Source organism: Arachis hypogaea, chromosome 5 (assembly GCF_003086295.3).
Source record: "Arachis hypogaea cultivar Tifrunner chromosome 5, arahy.Tifrunner.gnm2.J5K5, whole genome shotgun sequence".
Lineage (NCBI taxonomy): Eukaryota > Viridiplantae > Streptophyta > Magnoliopsida > Fabales > Fabaceae > Arachis > Arachis hypogaea.
The window spans coordinates 12,693,648-12,712,192 of record NC_092040.1 but is presented as its reverse complement, the minus strand read 5'-3'; the positions used below and the strand labels follow the sequence as shown (position 1 = coordinate 12,712,192).

Sequence of the window (18,545 nt, the reverse complement as noted above, 5' to 3'; positions counted from 1 at the left end):
CAACTTCTACTATACAACTTATATTTTACATATAGACTATTTAAAAATAAAAAATAAAATATAAAATATAAACAAAAATTTAAAAATAATTTTTTAAAAATAATTATTAACTCGTCATATTAAAATCAATAAATAAGCATACATATGAATATTAAAAAAATATTAAAATAATTAAAATTACGACCTACTAGTTCACATATATATGAGATAATTTGAAGAATACAATAAGACGTATAATTTAAAATATGATAATATTAATTATAAAAATTTATTAACTATAGACATCAAAAGTATGAAATTATGAATATTATGAGTATAAATTATGGATGTTATTAATATGAAATTATAGATGTTATGTGGATAAATTTATGGATGTTAAATTTTGGTTACCAAACTTTTTCCCTAATTGTAAATGCTAATTTCGTTTTATTATGTATGTTAACGTGGATGTTAACTTCATGTAATTATGGATGTTATTCATATAAATTAATTGATTGCGTACAGTATGAACTTTACACAAATATTATGCATATAACTAAAAAAAATTAGTGAGCAAAATCAAAAGATTTAAATACCAATTACCAAAAGAAAGTTTAAATATTAAAAAAATGCTTCTTATTTTAGCGATCATATTTTTATATATAAAAATCAAGTTATAAAAAAGAATATTAAGTATTGATTACAATAATGCCTAATAAAAACGGATATGATTTTATAATTAATATCATTAATAAGTAGATTTGATAAAAACGGTGATAACTAGAATGATAAGAGAGTGAGATAAAAAATAAAACTGATATTAAATGATATAAATAAAGTGAATTATGGAAAGTTTTGGCTAATTATGGTTGAAACATTTTGGTTACCAAACTTTTTTCCATCATTAATTGGCAGTGATGTTCTCCGTCTCCATGCAATTCAAATCGCATTGCATTGCCACAATGGATATGATATCATCATGAAGGGCCTCTTTAAGAACAAGCCTCGCACCCCTGCGGAGCTCGTCCGCCATGTGCACCACCTCCTTCTCCTTCTCAGCTCCAAATCTGACGTCGATCAAAAGCGTGAAGAAAATGTTACTTAATTTCTTCAAAAAAAATATTCTTCCTTTATACTTTCTCTTAAACTGATTATTTGAACAAAAAAAAAACGCGATTAAGTCATTTATTTCTTATTTTTAGATTAACTTTTTACTTGTTTTATATACTTAGAAACATATCAATTTTTCTTGTCTATACCAATAAAATATTTTTTGTGGTTTTTGCAAGACCAATTTATATAGTGCCTACAACATTTTTTACCTAAATTATTTAAATATAAGTATTGAAAAATAGAATCAATATCTTTTCAAAATTAAAGATTGTATTATTTATATAAACACCGTAGACACACATTCTTTCAATAATGTGATTGTTATTTTCTAAAGCAGTAAGGGACAATCAATATTCTATAGACATAGTTATATTATATTATATAGAATGAAAATTATAGACAGAATAGAATAATATAATTAATTAATTAGGGGTCCAACTATTAGTAGTAACATGTATGTTTGTGTACGCGTGAATGATGCATTCAATTCGAACATATATATTGATGGTAGATGACTATATGAGTTATCAGCCTCCGAACTTGACTTTGTTGAAAGGTAAAGTTTTATTTTACTCTTTAATATTTGAGATAGTTATTATTATTTGATAATTTCAAAGCCACAGAAGCTCAACATCGAGATTTCTAAGGAGGAAGACCCCATAATGCAACTTGAGCAACCAAAGCTCATTGGCAAGCAGTATTTATGTGTTGAACTTAAATCATCATAACCAAAACCTTTTTTGTCAAAGAAAATAATCATATCACTCTTTTTTTTTTTTGGTGACTATCATATCACTCATATAAAAAGCTTAATATAATAATAATAATAATAATAATAATAATAATAATAATAATAATAATAATAATAATAATAATAATAGCAAAAGATATAGAATGAAAATAAAAAAATTATCATGATATTTAAAAAAAAACTTAAATTAACAGAAGAATACAACGTAAACTATTATAAGCAATTATATATCTCTAGGGTGCTAGTATTTATGATAATATAAATGATTAGATGATCAAAATGTCAAATTTACTGTGAAATAACTAAATAAATAAATAAGAAAGAGGTAACAAATATAAAATATGAAAATATAATTAGATAGTTTTAGTAGTAATGTTCACTAAAATTATTATATTAATAGTGTTACAATAAGAATGAAATGAATGACTATCGGTGGCTCACTTTTTTCATACTGAAGTTCTATGTTACCAAAGTCCTTGCATTTAATAATAGCGGAAAAAGGTAGCCTCCTTACATGTATAAATAGAGGTTAAACCTCAGTACGTAACACATAGTTACACAACAATAAGAAGTGCTAGGTAAATAATGATCATCTTAAATGATATGAACAATTACCAATCAAATAAAAATACACTACGCCCTAATTTAATGCTACTAATTAAATTTAAGATTAATTTACTCTTTTAACTCTATTAATTCACATTGTTCACACATTGTTCAAAAATGTTGTTGGTAACATATACTTTTTCATATTAAATATTCTTCGCTCTCTCTCTCTTATACTATTCTCTCTCTTATATTCTTTACTGCGATATTATTAAATATATCTATTAATATAGTAATTCTAGTGAACATTACTACTAGAACTATCTAATTATATTTTCATACTTTATATTTGTTACCTCTTTCTTATTTATTTATTTCACAACACGTTATCAGTACGAGACTCTGATCAATTTTTAGGAAGACTCAGGTAACAAATTTTCATTATGTCGAAGCTCTCTCATCTTAAATTCAATGCTCTTGATATATCTGGAAACAATTATTTATCATAGATACTAGATGCTGAAATTCATCTTGATTCAATAGATCTTGGAGATACCATAAGGCTGAAAATAATGCATCCCAGAAGGATAAAGACAAAGTCATGATTTTTCTTCGTCGTCATCTTGACGAAGAATTGAAAAATGAATATCTCACATTAAAAGATCCTGCAGATCTTTGAAAAGACCTTGAAGAAAGGTATAATCATCAGAAAACGGTGATACTTCCTCAATTCTCATGTATCTCAAATGATTCTGCAACAGATAATGTAACACAAACAACTGGGAGAACCAACACAAGGAGAAATCATCCAAGGCCTCAACCGTCTGGGCAAAGAATTGTACCTGGAAAGGAGGATCAAGCACCAAGGGTAGAGGTGCCTAACTTGAATAGAGAAGATGGTGAAAGTGAACTTGAGATGTACCAATTTGAGTCTAAAGAACTCTGTAGCCCTCCTGCATCTGACGATGAAGAGGAACCTGTATTTCCTCAACATAATCCCAACACGCTATATGGGAAAATAACTCTGGAGTTGAATATGGAGTTCGAGACCATGGACCACTTCAAAGCAACAGTGCAGAAGTATAACATACAAATTGGGAGACAAGTATTCTATCTGAGGAATGAGAAGAAGAGGTGTAGGGTGATTTACTATGACCCCGACTGCCCATGGTTGTGCTACTGTGCCAAGACCAACTACCCAGCATCCTTTCAGATAAAGACATTTGTGGATGAACATACGTGTCCTAGAAGCAACAAGAGTAAGTCTATTAGTTGTTCTTGAGTTGCTGAGGAACTGGTGCCAAAGCTCAAAATCCATCCCAATATGCTGCAGAGGGAGACACATGAGTGGTTTAAAGTGGAGTATGACATATCAGTTAATGAGAGGATGATGTATAGGGCTATGGACAAGGCCAAAGAAGTTATTGAGGGAGCAGAGAAAGATCAATACCTAAGGTTTAGAGACTATCTGAACGAAATCATGAAGGCTAATCCTGGTTCAAGAGCCAACATGAGGACTACTCCACAACCAGAGGGGTTGCCTAGGTTTAAGAACTTGTACATCTGTTTGGCTGCTTGCAAAAATGGATTTAAAGCAGGGTGTATACCCTTTATAGTTTTGGATGAGACGTTTTTGAAAGGCTACTTTGGAGGGCAATTACTAACTGCCGTTGGTCAGGATGCGAACAATCAACTTTTTCCAATAGCGTATGGGGTTGTTGATGCAGAAACTAGGAAAAATTGAAGATTCTTTCTGGAGGAGTTGCACACTAACATAGGGGACTACAATGAAAATGGCTGGGTTTTTATGTCGGATCAGCAAAAGGTGATGTGTACTAAGACTATTGTTTTTTTTTTGTTTCTAATTTGAATTCTAATGTGATTTCTGGTTAATGCATTGCAGGATAATGCGGGGTCAAGCACAGATTTTGTTGTATGCATATGTGGAGAAATCTGAACAAGAGATGGAAGGATAAGGAACTTAAGGCAGCATTTTGGCAATGTGCAAAAGCAACAACTGATCAAGAGTTCAATGATGCAATGGCAGCTGTAAAACGGATCAACAAACAAGCATGGGAGTATTTGTCCAAATTTGAACAAGAACAGTGGTCGAGATCAAGGTTTTCAGAATGGCCAAAGGTAGATAATTTGACAAGCAATAACTGTGAGTCATTTAATTCAACAATTGTCGGTCTGCGGGGAAAGAGCATTTTGACAATACTTGAGGAACTTAGGTTCTATATCATGAAGACAATGGCAACTCACAAGGACTCACTAATGACTTACACTGGACAGATAACTCCTGTACAAGTCAGTAGGCTAGAGAAAGAAAAAAGATAAGCTAACTACTGGGAAGCACAATGGTGTGGTGATGATGGGCACAACCAGTTTGAAGTAATAAAGTGGCAACATAGAGTGAGAGTCAATACACGAGAGAAGACATGTTCATGCAGAAAATGACAGCTGACTGGACTACCATGCTGTCATGGGATTGCAGCAATCCAGAGAAAGAATGAGAAGCCTGAAGACTATGTCCATCACAAGCTCACCATCGAGGCATATAATAGGACTTACCAGTTTCACATTAGCAGCATACCGAGTCAAGAGTACTGGGAACATCACGAAGGGCTGCCATGTCTGCCCCTCCATACAAGAGGCCTATTGGCAGACCTACCAAGAAGAGGATAAAGGATAGCACTGAGCAAAGCTTTGGGAGCCAATATAAGGCCAAGAGAAGATACGGACAGATAACATGCCAAATCTGCAAGAGGATCAGTAATGTTAATATCTATTTACTTTACATTTTATTTGCCATTTGTAAATTTGATGAATGCTGATTTACCTTATTCATGTGCTCTTTGTAAGGTTGGACATAATAGCAGAACTTGTCTTGAGAAAGGAACTGGAAGAGGAGCTGAAGAACCAGATCTTGATGAGGAAGAAGCTAGGGAGCAAGAAGCTAACTGGGAGGAGACCATGGAGGCTGTACATGCTGCACATGTTGCAAATGAGGAAGACCTCACTCAAAATCATCCACAAAGTTAGCCTGATCAGGTAAACAATGTGATTTATGTTACCTTATTGTTCCAAACTCTTGGATCTGTTTTCATGAATGGAAAAATTGATGCAGAATAACTTGGTTAGTCCAACACAGGGGGGAAGAGGGAAGAGGGAGGAAGGAGCGGGGAACGAAAAGTGAAAAGAGGAAAAAAAATTTCGGTGCCAAATCAATTTAGACTTCCAAATATTTAGGACCTTTATTGGGCTGGGTTGAGTTTTTTTTAAGGCCCGTTAAGCCATCACCGAACTGGACCATTAAGGGTTCTCCTTCTCCTCCTCGTTACTCCCTGCTACTGCTAGCTAGCTGCTGCCACCACCATTCTACACACACACACACCACTTTCTTCTTTCGTTTAATTTCGAGTCTCAGAATGATTTCAGCTATTTTATGGATACCGATAGGTGCTTTGAAGGCGGAACCCACCATAGCTGAACCTCCTTCCAAGGAAGAAATTCAAGATATAATCACCACCATCGCTGCCAGGTCTTTCTCTACTTCTTCAAACTCACTTAGCCAATCATAAAATTTTATCAAATACTTTACAATACATGTATGTTATGCAGTACAGCAGACAGTGAAAATGAGGAAGAAGCAGGGGATGAACGCATGAATGATGCCGGTGGCGCCGTTGATGAAGTTGCGCGAGCACTCAATGTTGCTGATGCTCTCGGGAAGGCTGATAAATTGGACGATATTGCCCTCGGTTTGAAGGAGCTTGACATGGAACATTACGATGATGAAGATGAAGGTATAAAATAACATCTCAGGGAGTTATCTATCATAGTTAGTTAGTTAGTTAGTTAGTTAGTTAGCGGTTTTAATTAGAGTTAGCTATCGAATCACTTAGCATGATATCAGCCATGGCTATGGTTAGCTAGCTAGCTCTGTCTCCTTGTGTTGTCTGTGTTAATTTGCATCATTTTATTGACCTTAGGAGTTGAGGTATTTAGTTCCAGGATTGGTGATCTTTATTATCCAAGTAACGACCTGGATCCTTATATCAAAGATAAGAACGTAAGTTCTAATACTTTGTCTGCATTCTGCTGTTGACCTTTATTTGTGACTCTACAACATCATATTGTTTTACATTGTTAAAGATGATGATGACTCTGAGGAACTTGAAGACATGCTCATTAATCCAACTGATTCCATCATTGTTTGTGCTAGTACTGAGGACGATCTCAGTCTTCTCGAGGTAAACAAAACCTAACTGGGGAGGAGACCATAGAGGCTGCACATGCTGCACATGTTGCAGATGAGGAAGACCTCACTCAAAACCATCCACAAAGTCAGCCTGATCACGTAAACAATGTGATTTACGTTATCTTGTTGTTCCAAACTCTTGTATCTGTTTTCATGAATGGACAAATTGATGCAGAATAACTTGGTTAGTCCAACACATTCTGGGAACACTACAACAAATGCTGCACCCCCTAATGTAGCCACTATACCAGCACCAACCAACTTGGCACCTCCAACAACTACTTCGCAATCGGCACCAACACCAAAGAGGAGGGGCATACCATCTTTTGTAAGGGGCAACCCAGTTCCACCAAGAGGAAGGGGCAGCACCACTCCAAGGCAAAATGCAGTAGCTGCACCATCACCCCCTGCTCAACCTAGGGCTGTCAGGCTTGATCTTGGGTCTAGCTCCCAAATTCCTGCATCTCTATCCAATGCTGCAGACCCATATAGTGGGACTGGGTCAATGCCACAGGGTCCATTAGTTAGGCCCAATCTTCAGGACCAACGTGCAGCACCATTTAGGCCACCAACTGTGACTAGGGAGACCATGACAGCAGCAGGCCCAGCCACACAGAGGAGGTTCACTGGCTTCATGCCCACCTTATCCTTGAAGATGAAAAAGCCATCCAGACTACCACCATCAAAGCCATTAACAAATGACAACAACTGAACTGATTTTGATCTTGGGTTTTTTAGCTTGTTATTAGCTCGTGTTTAGACATGATTTAGTTAACATAAACCCAAGTGCCATTATGGCATGTAAGTGCAAACTAAGTCTTTTTGTGTTTTGTTTGTGTCATTTTGGGTCTGTTGCATCTACTATGAACATAAGTGTCATTTTGCTAGTCTTATTTTGGGGTCTGAACTTTGTTAGTCTGAATAGTTAATGGTTATAACTTCATTTTATAGCTCCTGGTGTTTTATTGAGGTTCTGTTCACAAATCTATTACATGGCTTACTATTAATCTGTATAGCTTGCTTACATCAGGACGACAATAATTTCTTCACAAATCTGTTCACAGCATATATTAAATCATCTCAATTACAATGAGGAGAAGATTACAAAATTTCAAAGTGTCATTGTTATACAATTATACTATGCACTGTCTACCTACTTAGCCAAACTAAACATAATCAAAGCCACATTTATCCCAACCAATATACACATAAAAATTAAGCACAACTCAACCCTCTTCAGATGCTCCTTCATGTCATTCACCACAGATAGTACCATCATCATCCTATCAATTTCCTTGCCATCCCCACATTTGACATCGATTCTGCTTTTCTATTTTGGTTCTGATTTGCCCAGGATATTACTATTCTCTGAAGAAACTTCTCCTTCCACACATTCCTCTTGTATTTCATCCAACCATTGAAAATACCCGCAACGCATTTGTGTGTTCTAGCATAACAGGAAAATTCCAAACATCAGACAACAATAAAAAACTAGCACAGACGACAAACCAAGAAGGGATATTGCATTAATTCGTCACATATACATCAAAATTCCAAGCTTACCTTCCACATAGGGCAGCGTAGAAACCATCTATCAGGGTTGCTACTTGTCTTCGACTTCAACGGAACCACTGGAAGGGGACAAAAGCAGCAGCCATCGTAAGTTTTGCTCACAACACCGGAAGCACCATCCACGTCGAAGGCTTGCATCGATGACTGCCTTCTAACCGTTGCAGCTTTTCCACGAGCCCTTGCTGTATGCATATTCCAAATTTTGGCTCCCCTCCTACGAGTGAACGAAGATAGCAGTATTGGGGATTAGGGCAAAGAGCTCTGATTTTGGGGCCAAATCAATTTCAATTAATTTAATTTTCATCTAGGCTAACAAATTACTTAATTAAAAATTACAACCCAAATAAAACATGTTTTGTCAGCAAAATCCGGTGTCCAGGTCAGCATTGTCCTCACCGGAGCTTAGGTCCGGCAATAACTTGGACACGCTTATCAGTTTTTAAAATTTTTCGGGTGTCTTTTTGTCAAATACAAGAATGAGGTACCAAAATGTCAGTGTTTCAATCTTTCGGGTACTGATTTGGTCATTACCTCAACTTTATACCATTATGATTTTCTTTCTTCCAATTTTTCTTTTCATCCAAACAAAAAAAAATTCTTTTTATTTTCTTTCTATTCATTTTCTCTTCATCCAAACAACACACAAATAACTCTACTTTTTCTTCTATTTTCTTTCCTTTCATTTTCTTTACTTCTCTTTTCTTTCCTATATCCAAAAAATGCCTAAGGGTTCTCCTCCTCCTCCTTGTTACTCTCTGCTATTGCAAGCTAGCTGCTGCCACCACCATTCTACACACATACACACACACACACCACTTTCTTCTTTCATTTGATTTCGAGTCTCAGAATGATTTCAGGTATTTCATGAATACCGATAGGTGCTTCAAAGGCGGAACCTACCGAGTTGAACCTCCTTCCAAGGAAGAAATTCAAGATATAATCACCGCCGTCACTGCCACCGCCAGGTCTTTCTCTTCTTCTTCAAAACTCACTTAGCCAATTATAAAATTTTATCAAATACTTTACAATACATGTATGTTATGCAGTGGAGCAGACAGTGAAAATGAGGAAGAAGCAAGTGATGAACGCATGGATGATGCCGGTGGCGCCATCGATGAAGTTGCGCGAGCACTCAATGTTGCTGATGCTCTCGGAAAGGCTGATAAATTGGACGATATTGCCCTCGGTTTGAAGGAGCTTGACATGGAACATTATGATGATGAAGATGAAGGTATACAATAACATCTCAGGGAGTTATCTGTCTGTTTAGTTAGAGTTAGCTATCGAATCACTTAGCATGATATCAGCCATGGCTATGGTTAGCTAGCTAGCTCTGTCTCCTTGTGTTGTCTATGTTAAGTTGCAACTTTTTATTGACCTTAGGAGTTGATGTATTTAGTTCCGAGATTGGTGATCTTTATTATCCAAGTATCGACCTGGATTCTAATATCAAATATAAGAACGTAAGTTCCAATACTTTGTCTGCATTCTGTTGTTGACCTTCATTTTTGACTTTACAACATTATATTGTTTTACATTGTTAAGGATGATGATGACTCTGAGGAACTCGAAGACATGATCATTAATCCAACTGATTCTGTCGTTGTTTGTGCTCGTACTGAGGACGATTTTAGTCTTCTTGAGGTAAACAAATCCTCACTTATTGGCTGATGTATTTTTTTTATGGATGTTATGTGATGCAATGGTAGACTTATATGAGTTGTGTCTTTTTCTACTACAAGGTTCATATACTTGAGGACGTCGGTACTAGTGAGATGAACATGTATGTCCATCATGATATCATAATTCCTACATTTTCGCTATCCACAGCTTGGCTTGACTGCCTTCAAGGAAGAGAGAAAGGTGGAGAATATTGCCTTTGTCAATGCATCTCATATGTTTACCCTTTTTTTATTAAATATGTTGATTTTTTGTGCTCTTGTTTGTTTTAGTAAATAAGTTATAAATTCTAGCCTTCATTTGCATGTTCAAAATTTGACTTGATCCCCTTATGCTTCCTCTACTTTCTATCGCATTATTATTTCATTATCATTGCAGGAAACTTCTTAGCTGTTGGTTCAATGGAACCGTCAATAGAAATTTGGGACCTTGATGTTGTAAGTGAATATGGTTAATAAATTTCACTAAAAAGTTGGAAACATCATTCAGAATATAAAGCCACTTTCATTGAATACCTTCTAAGCTTCCTTTATTCCCAGATTGATGTAGTGCAGCCATGCATGGTTTTAGGTGGCATTTTAGAGAAAAAGAAGAAGGGGAAGAAGGTTTGTAAATCTTTTTATGTTGAAGTGCAATTCTGAGTATAGACCCAGTTACTGATTCTGTTAATTGGTTTTGTAGAAATCAATCAAATACAAAGATGACAGTCACACTGACTCTGTACTTGGTCTTGCCTGGAACAAAGCGCTCAGGTTTGTTAAATTTAAAACTGGATTTTGGTATTATTTCATCTGTTGGGCACCTTTTGGGACATAAAGGTTCCATTTATTACTTATTTTGAAACTCTATTCTTTTAAACCTCTGATGGCAGTCATTCTTAAAATATTCAGGAATGTACTTGCTAGTGCCAGTGCTGACAAGCGAGTCAAGATTTGGGATGTGGCTACTGGGAAGTGTGAGAGTACAATGGAGCATCAGTCAGACAAGGCAAGTAGTATGCTAAAGTGCAATTAATTATTACAAATATGAGCTTCTTTTATTGATAAAGAGGACTTTCCCTCTTCATGTCCATCATCTTTTCTTTTCTTTTTTCCCTTACTTCTAAATAGTGTACAAACTCAGAAATATTACTTATACGTTGGTAGGAAAGATTTTTTACTTTTTTCCTTAATTAAGTCATTTAATATTGTATATTTTGTCTTACTAACATTAATTTAGGTTGCTTGAGTCAATATGTTGTCTGATGGCTTTGTTCATCTATCTTGATAGGTTCTAGCAGTTGCTTGGCATCATCATGAACGAGAAATTCTTCTTAGTGGTTCATTTGATCATACTGTGGTCCTGGTAGTGACAGAATGTTTCTTATATACTCTATATTTTTGCATTTCTTTTTTTATCTGGAATGGATACTTATTACACTATAGATTTTGGTTGTATAATATTCATGTGCCAAAACAGACTTTCTCTTTAAAAATGTTCACATTGGAATTTCTGTCTGTCTTTTTTCTTAGTTATCTAACATTCTAATGCTTTCAATGCTTTTACACTTTGCAGAGGGATGGAAGGATGCCATCCCATCCTGGTTATAAGTGGTCAATCACAGCTGATGTTGAGAGCTTGGCCTGGGATCCACACACTTACCCCTATTTTGTGATGTGTTATGGTTAATTTTGATTTCTCGTTTCAGTGATTGAATTGGTAATTGTATTTTTATGGATGCATAGTTTTAGCTTCGCTAATAATAATTAAATTGTGCTTCTAGGTGAGTCTCGAGGATGGTACTATCAAGTGTTTTGATGTTCGGACCGCAAAGTCTGAATCCACATCTGATCTAAGTTCTACATTTACTCTTCATGCACATGACAAAGTTGTTACCTCAGTATCCTATAACGTTTCAGCACCTAATGTATGTATTTTCAATATTTTGGTGAGAAATACCAAGTTATTGTGTACTCTAGTTTAACGGTACCTTGTTGCCTTCTTGCAGCTACTTGCTACTGGATCGATGGACAAAATGGTAATTGTGAAGTCATTTTGTTGTGTTCTTATTCCTATATACTATATCTTGCAGAATTGGAAATCATCTCATTCGAGTACTGTTATTTGTTGCAGGTAAAGCTTTGAGATTTATCGAATAATCAACCATCTGTTGTGGCATCTAAAGCTTCCAATGGTGTAAGTTTGCTTCTTTTATTTGCTGAGATTTTAACGGGAAAAAAGGTATTCTCTAGTCTGAATCATGATACAAGTAGCATGGTTGACTTCTGTTTTTGGATGTGACTTTTCAGGGAGCTGTATTTTCTTTTTCGTTCTCAGAGGACAATCCCTTTGTGTTGGCTATAGGAGGCTCAGAGGAAAAATTGCAAGTGAGTGAAAAGGGCCACAGAAATTCAAATTTGTGTTCTTGATAGATTTTTCTGTGAAATTTACTGTTGTCACTCATACCTTGTAGGTTTGGGACACTTTATCTGAGTCTGCTGTCTCTCGGCGTTATGAAAGTTACAACAAGAATAGAACTCGGTCGTGATATAATTGAGTCATAATAGCCTTCCTGGTCTCCCCTTCATATGTTACTGGTAGATACAGTTATTGCGAAACAGGTTGAAAGTAATATATTAAGGATGGTAGATATATAGAGTTTGATAGCATGTTCTCTCTCATAATTCATGTAACATCCTTATAAGTTTTGAATGAACATTTGTTCTACAGTTTTGATCATTGAGTGTTTCAATTTTTCGCCTTTGTAATATAATTGCGGTCATGCGCTTGTGAGTTGTGAATAACGAGTTGCAGCGTCTTCTGTAATCGAACTTGTGTGCCAAACTGCCAACGTTGTACTCAACTGTTTATTACAATGGTAAAGCAAACGAGTTGTTTGTTTTAATTTTCTTCAAATTGATTTTGAAATACTAGGTGTGTGTTTGAATTATCGTTTGTCAAACTAAAATTATAAATCATATTATGAAAAAAAATATAACACACACAAAATTACATAAGTGTATTAAAAATGAATAAAAAAAATTAACATCTCTTTCAGCTATGTGTTGGCTGATGCTTTTGGACATTTTCTCTTTCTTTTGGAATTTTTAGACTTTTATATGTCCACATAATTTGGCTCTTTCACCAGCTATGTTGGTATCTTCTGCCAATGCACGGGCCTCTTCTGCTGTTGTTTGAAACATCTCCAATTAATCAAATACTATTGATCTTTGAACCAACTTGTACGAAGGAGCATGTACCGTAACTCATAAAGAGCACTACAACTTGTATATATGCATGTGTTAAGCAAAGACTCTAATTAGCAGCTACGAATGGAAGAGCTCTTCCTACAATGGTTGGCCTGACATTACGACATACGGCGACTGCCGGAGCTCCGTTGAATTTGAGATCAATATCACATAACATGACCTGCTCACATGACAGAACACTGCTGCATATGAGGTTCACCCCTTCCTTGGTTAATGAGGTGCCCCTAATGTTCTTGAATGAAACATTTCTTATCCTTATTTTTCATGGATTCTAAACAAGTGCACAGAAACAGAAACAATTAGTAACAATTAATAATGTATGTATATATGTATAGTGATGAATAATATATACCCGTTTATTACATTGGTTCCAAGGGCAATCTCTTGGTCAATGATTATATGGTTCTTGATATTAATCATGGTAACGTCTTCATAATAAAGATTAGAGATAGGAGAAGTTCCAGGAGCACTAGGCAAGACTTGATCCTCAAACCATTGTCAGTGTTTGTTAAAGTGACCTTCTTGAGAATAAGACCTTCCACAGGAGCCTCAGTGGTGTACTTGCCAAGGCTTCCAACACTGATGCCATGGCCAGGTCCACACTTCACATTGTAGATGTGTGTGTTCACGCTTCCGTCGTCGATCGAGATGCAATCGTCTCCAACTGCTATGTCTGTGTTCAGAATCCTCACTCCATTTGATCTTCCCAAGTGGATGCCATCTGTGTTTAGGCTGTTCCCTGGTGCAATGACCTTGAACCCATCAAAGGTGAAGTTTTGGCACCCCAATTCATTCACATTAAAGTTCTTGCTATCCTTTGATGTTATTATCCTAACAACTGCATGTTTCATGAAGTTGAAACCGAAATTCTATCATCAAACACAATTCATTCATCTTTTAGACATAAATATATAAATTTGGTTTGAAAATAAGTAACACAAAAATAGTTTATATACTATCTAGACAGTATTGATTTAAAAAATGCTAATTAGCTACTATATACGAATGTCTGATTTAGTAGCTGATTTTTTTGTACGCGTAGCATGGTTGTTAAATGTTAAGAAATTGAAAACCAAACTAACTGGGATGGAAAAGAAAAATATTATTCACTATTGGAGTCCTAGCACAATTGACGTTGGTTCCACAATCATTTTGTTGCCAAGCTATTGCACCTTGACCGTCAAAAACACCATTGCCAGATAGGGTAAAGTAATCAACATATTGAACCTTAACCCATTGCCATTCATCGCCAACATCACGAGGGTTCATTGGTGCTATAATTGTTCCATCAACATAAAGCTCAATAGGAGCCATACAAGGCCCTTTTAAATCCACTGTCCTCATTCCCATGAGGTATCACAATCTTGCTTGCTGTTGGTGATGCACATGCTTCTCTCCATGCATTTGTAAGAGCCTATATACACACGGCACTACAACTAACATCATTGTTCAAACAAAATTTATCAATGATATTATGTACCAAGCTAGCTAGTTATCATTACCTGAGTTATATCTGAATTAGGTACCCCACTATATTTTGCAATAGGAACCACAAGAGATTGAGCTATGCCACACGCAGCCAGCAATATGAATAAAACAAGCGTTGTGGTGCTCAACTCCATATCCATGTTTATTATTGTTGAAACTTTGTCCTTTCTTTTTCAAAGAAAGAAACTAATGTATTGGTTGAACTTCTAAAAAGTTGCTTTCCAAATGTGTTAGGAACGATATTTATTTGGGAAATTATATGGTGTGAATTGTGGCGACCTTTGTTTGTGGGTTCAGGAGGCTGGCACCAGCAGAGACATTTGACTTATTTATCTCATATAATCATTTTTAGAAATTTAATTATATATGATTAATGGAATGTTCTCTGTAATTTTTGCTGTTGAGGACTTTACCAAATATCTTCTGTGAGCATTTTAAATTTAGCCATGATGTAAGCTATTTGTAAACCAGTCTTTTATTTAGGTATTGTCACTATTAATAAATTTTTCTATAAAAAAGATAATTAGAATTTATTTCTAAAAAAATTGTATTTTTTAATAATAGGTCCCATGACCAAAAGAAAAGCAAAATTATTTAACATAAGTCTATTCTATTTCTCTTTTTATTAAAAAATAACAAATTGATAATGATGGTTATTTACTTATTTTACATGTGTAATTTTTTATTTTTAAATATTTACATTTTTATTTTTATTTATCATCTTTTTATTTTTGTAACATAACTAATTTAAAATTAGATATTTTATTTTTACAAGATCAATAAGAAATAACAACATTGCAACTTCTAAATACTAATAGCAATGACTAATGCTAACGCACCTTAAGAAAAATAGAGTGATATTCTTTAAACAATAATTAGAATACAATAAGTAAAAAATAGATATTGCCATTTTTATTTTAATAAGGTCACTTATTTTTATAAATTCATATAAATATATAATATAAAAAAGTATATATGAAGTGATATTATAAAAAATAGTTGTGATAATATTATTATCCTAATAGTTAATTTTAAATTAAAATTATGACTATTTTAAAAAGATATATACAAATTAATATTTAAACTCTATATCATATTATACCATGATAAATTAGACAACCAAACAAATAAATTATTTTTATAAATCTAAATTATCATACAAGAATGCACTCTATTAATTACACGTAATTAATTTTCTAAAGATGGCTATATGAGATAGGAAATATTTCAAGTGTATCAGGAGTACTGGTACATTAATTATTTTAATCGTTGATCTAAATTATAAAAAATATATATAATATATATTAATTGAAATTAACGGTTAAAACAATTACTCCCTGGAGTACTTAAAATGTATCCTATGAGATATCCTGAGCCCACACACGAAGATTGTCATAACCTGTTCCTTACCACATGTTTCAAAATGGAGCAAACCACTTAGGATCTATAGGTGTGGATGTTTTATAGGATATACACCATAGACGATCCCTATTTATAATGGTCTTGTGAAGCTTCAGAACCGTTGATCATGTTAGTTAACTAATTTCTTTAAGAGTAATGCAATCCGCATACTTGGTTGATTATTTATCTCGGATTGTTTATCTATTTATTCTATTATATAAAAATCAGATTTCTGCACTTAATGATAGAGCTGACATAACATATTTTTGAAAGTATTTTTTAATTTATTTCTTTTAACTCATTAAATACAAGTTATTACGATAAACTAATTATATCAATTAATTGATTAGATTAGATATTTAAATATTATTTAATTTATTATAATTTATATCAATTTAATTTAATAGTATTTTTTAATTTTTTTAATATTCTGTTAATATTTTTTAATTTATTTCTTTTAATTTATTAAACTAAATTTATTGTGTCTACTAATTAATTAATTTGATTAATTTATTAGTCATTAAAATAATAAATCTATGAATAAAATAGGCAATTGAAATATTTTTAATTAATAATTAAATCAAATCAAATTATATCATATATATTGAGCTCAATTCAAATCATGTGAATTAAGAACTAAATTAATATAAGATAATTTCTTATTTATTCAAGTTGAGTGTAATAAATATAAATTAATTTTGTTAGATAATCATAGTTGTCTGGTCTACTATATATAGATGGTCACACAAAATGATAAGAATCGTAATTTTTATCGCTCTTACTATTTCAACTCTTCTTTTTTTCTTTTTCTTTTTCTTTTTTTTTTGTATAATTTTTTTATGTATAAATGTATCCAAAATGAGAAAGTACGGATAAGTGTGTTTTATTGATTGTTTGTTTGATGAATATATCTCAATTTAGGCATTCTACTACTGTGGATGGAAGTTGAGCTGTAATAATTCAAAATGGCCAATGTATTTTTTATAGTATTAGATAGAAGAATATTTGTTAAAATGAATATATCCATTGTAATAATTTTTTTTTCAATTGTTATATTTTTATGTCAATCGTGTAAATTCTTTGAAGGCACAAGATAATAAAATAGGTTGACTTTAATATTATTAGAAGCTAAATTTAATAGTTCAAATAAGCAGCACTAATTATATTAAAAAAGTAATTTTATAATAATAATAATGTGATTTACATATTAATTTTTTGAGTAAATTTATTTCAAAATTAAATGTAAAAATTAGACTCAATTACGCTAAAATTTTAAAAGTAATATAAAATTTGACAACAAAATTAACATTCATTAAGAAAATAAATGATATTTTTATTAAAAAAATTCACAAGATAGTAAATGCAATTTTATTTTAATTTTATTCTTAATATTTAGTTTTAATTTTACCTTCAGAGTTTCAATATGTTTCAATTATACCATTAGAGTGAATAACATTAATTATAATTAATCAATTATATTATTTGATTTGACCAAAAATAAATAAATATTAAATTATTTAATAAATAATAAATAAAAAAATAAAATAAATGAATTTAATTTGAATTATTTTTTTATTATTTTCTATATCTAGAAATCAGAATGTGCTTTTATGTATTTTGATTAATAATTCTTAAAGGAGTTACTATTTTATTTACTAACATTTTAAATTTTTTATAATATTTTCATAAAACTTGATTAATAGGTTTTTTTCACAATATTTTTCTTGCATTTTTTAACAAAAATATATTTTAATTTTTGTCTTTCATCTTTTATATTTATTTATTATACTAATTTTTTACAGTATATTTTTATCAACTACATACATTATTTTTATGTCTTTTTTATTTTTTTAATTATTTTATTACCTTATTTTTAATTATTTATTTTACTTTCACTCCACATATGTTTATTGTATTTCACTTCATTTTAGTTTCAATTTCATAGTTAACTTTCAATTATATAAAAGTCAATAGTTTCTTTCAAAACATGATTAAATATATTACCTATTATATACAATTATTAGGATAAAAAATAAATATAAATTGAATATATAATTTAATTTTAATTTAAACTAAAAACTAAATGAATTGTCAGAAAAAATAGCAACTAATTTTGTTTTTTATTTTTTTTATAATTTATTTAAAGGTAAAAATTTCTTTATAACCACTAACATTGCCGATAACAAAATTATAAGTCTCTATAAAATGAAAAATATATAAAATAAATAACATATATATAATTTTAAAGTTATTAATCATAGACTATGGATAAATTTAAAAAAAAAATCTTATGGATCAACATGTAATTTTTTTATATTTTTATTTTTTTCTAAAATTTTTTTGACTTATCAATATTTAAGTTGTTTATACATCACTTCTCAAAATATTATGATTTCACAAGATATAATATGTGGGATAAATCACCTTTATAAACTATTTGTATACCAATTTTACATATATCCTCCAAATTAAAAAAAGGCTATGTACATGTCTCAATTTACAT

The 18,545-nt window shown here is 32.4% G+C and overlaps 1 protein-coding gene and 1 pseudogene across 1 annotated transcript; one reads left to right on the top strand and one right to left on the bottom strand.

The window, feature by feature from the left end:
• Positions 1-4,330: 4,330 nt before the first annotated feature.
• Positions 4,331-10,919, top strand: LOC112803278 (uncharacterized). The gene is made up of 12 exons (XM_072238005.1): positions 4,331-4,699; positions 4,887-5,024; positions 5,255-5,429; positions 5,852-5,933; positions 6,014-6,198; positions 6,385-6,464; positions 9,771-9,869; positions 9,968-10,088; positions 10,284-10,342; positions 10,445-10,510; positions 10,587-10,657; positions 10,796-10,919. The coding sequence occupies exons 1-12, from the start codon at positions 4,331-4,333 to the stop codon at positions 10,917-10,919; spliced, it is 1,569 nt and encodes a 522-aa protein (XP_072094106.1).
• A 1,918-nt stretch (positions 10,920-12,837) lies between these two features.
• On the bottom strand, positions 12,838-14,883 carry LOC112800829 (polygalacturonase-like; annotated as a pseudogene).
• Positions 14,884-18,545: the final 3,662 nt, after the last annotated feature.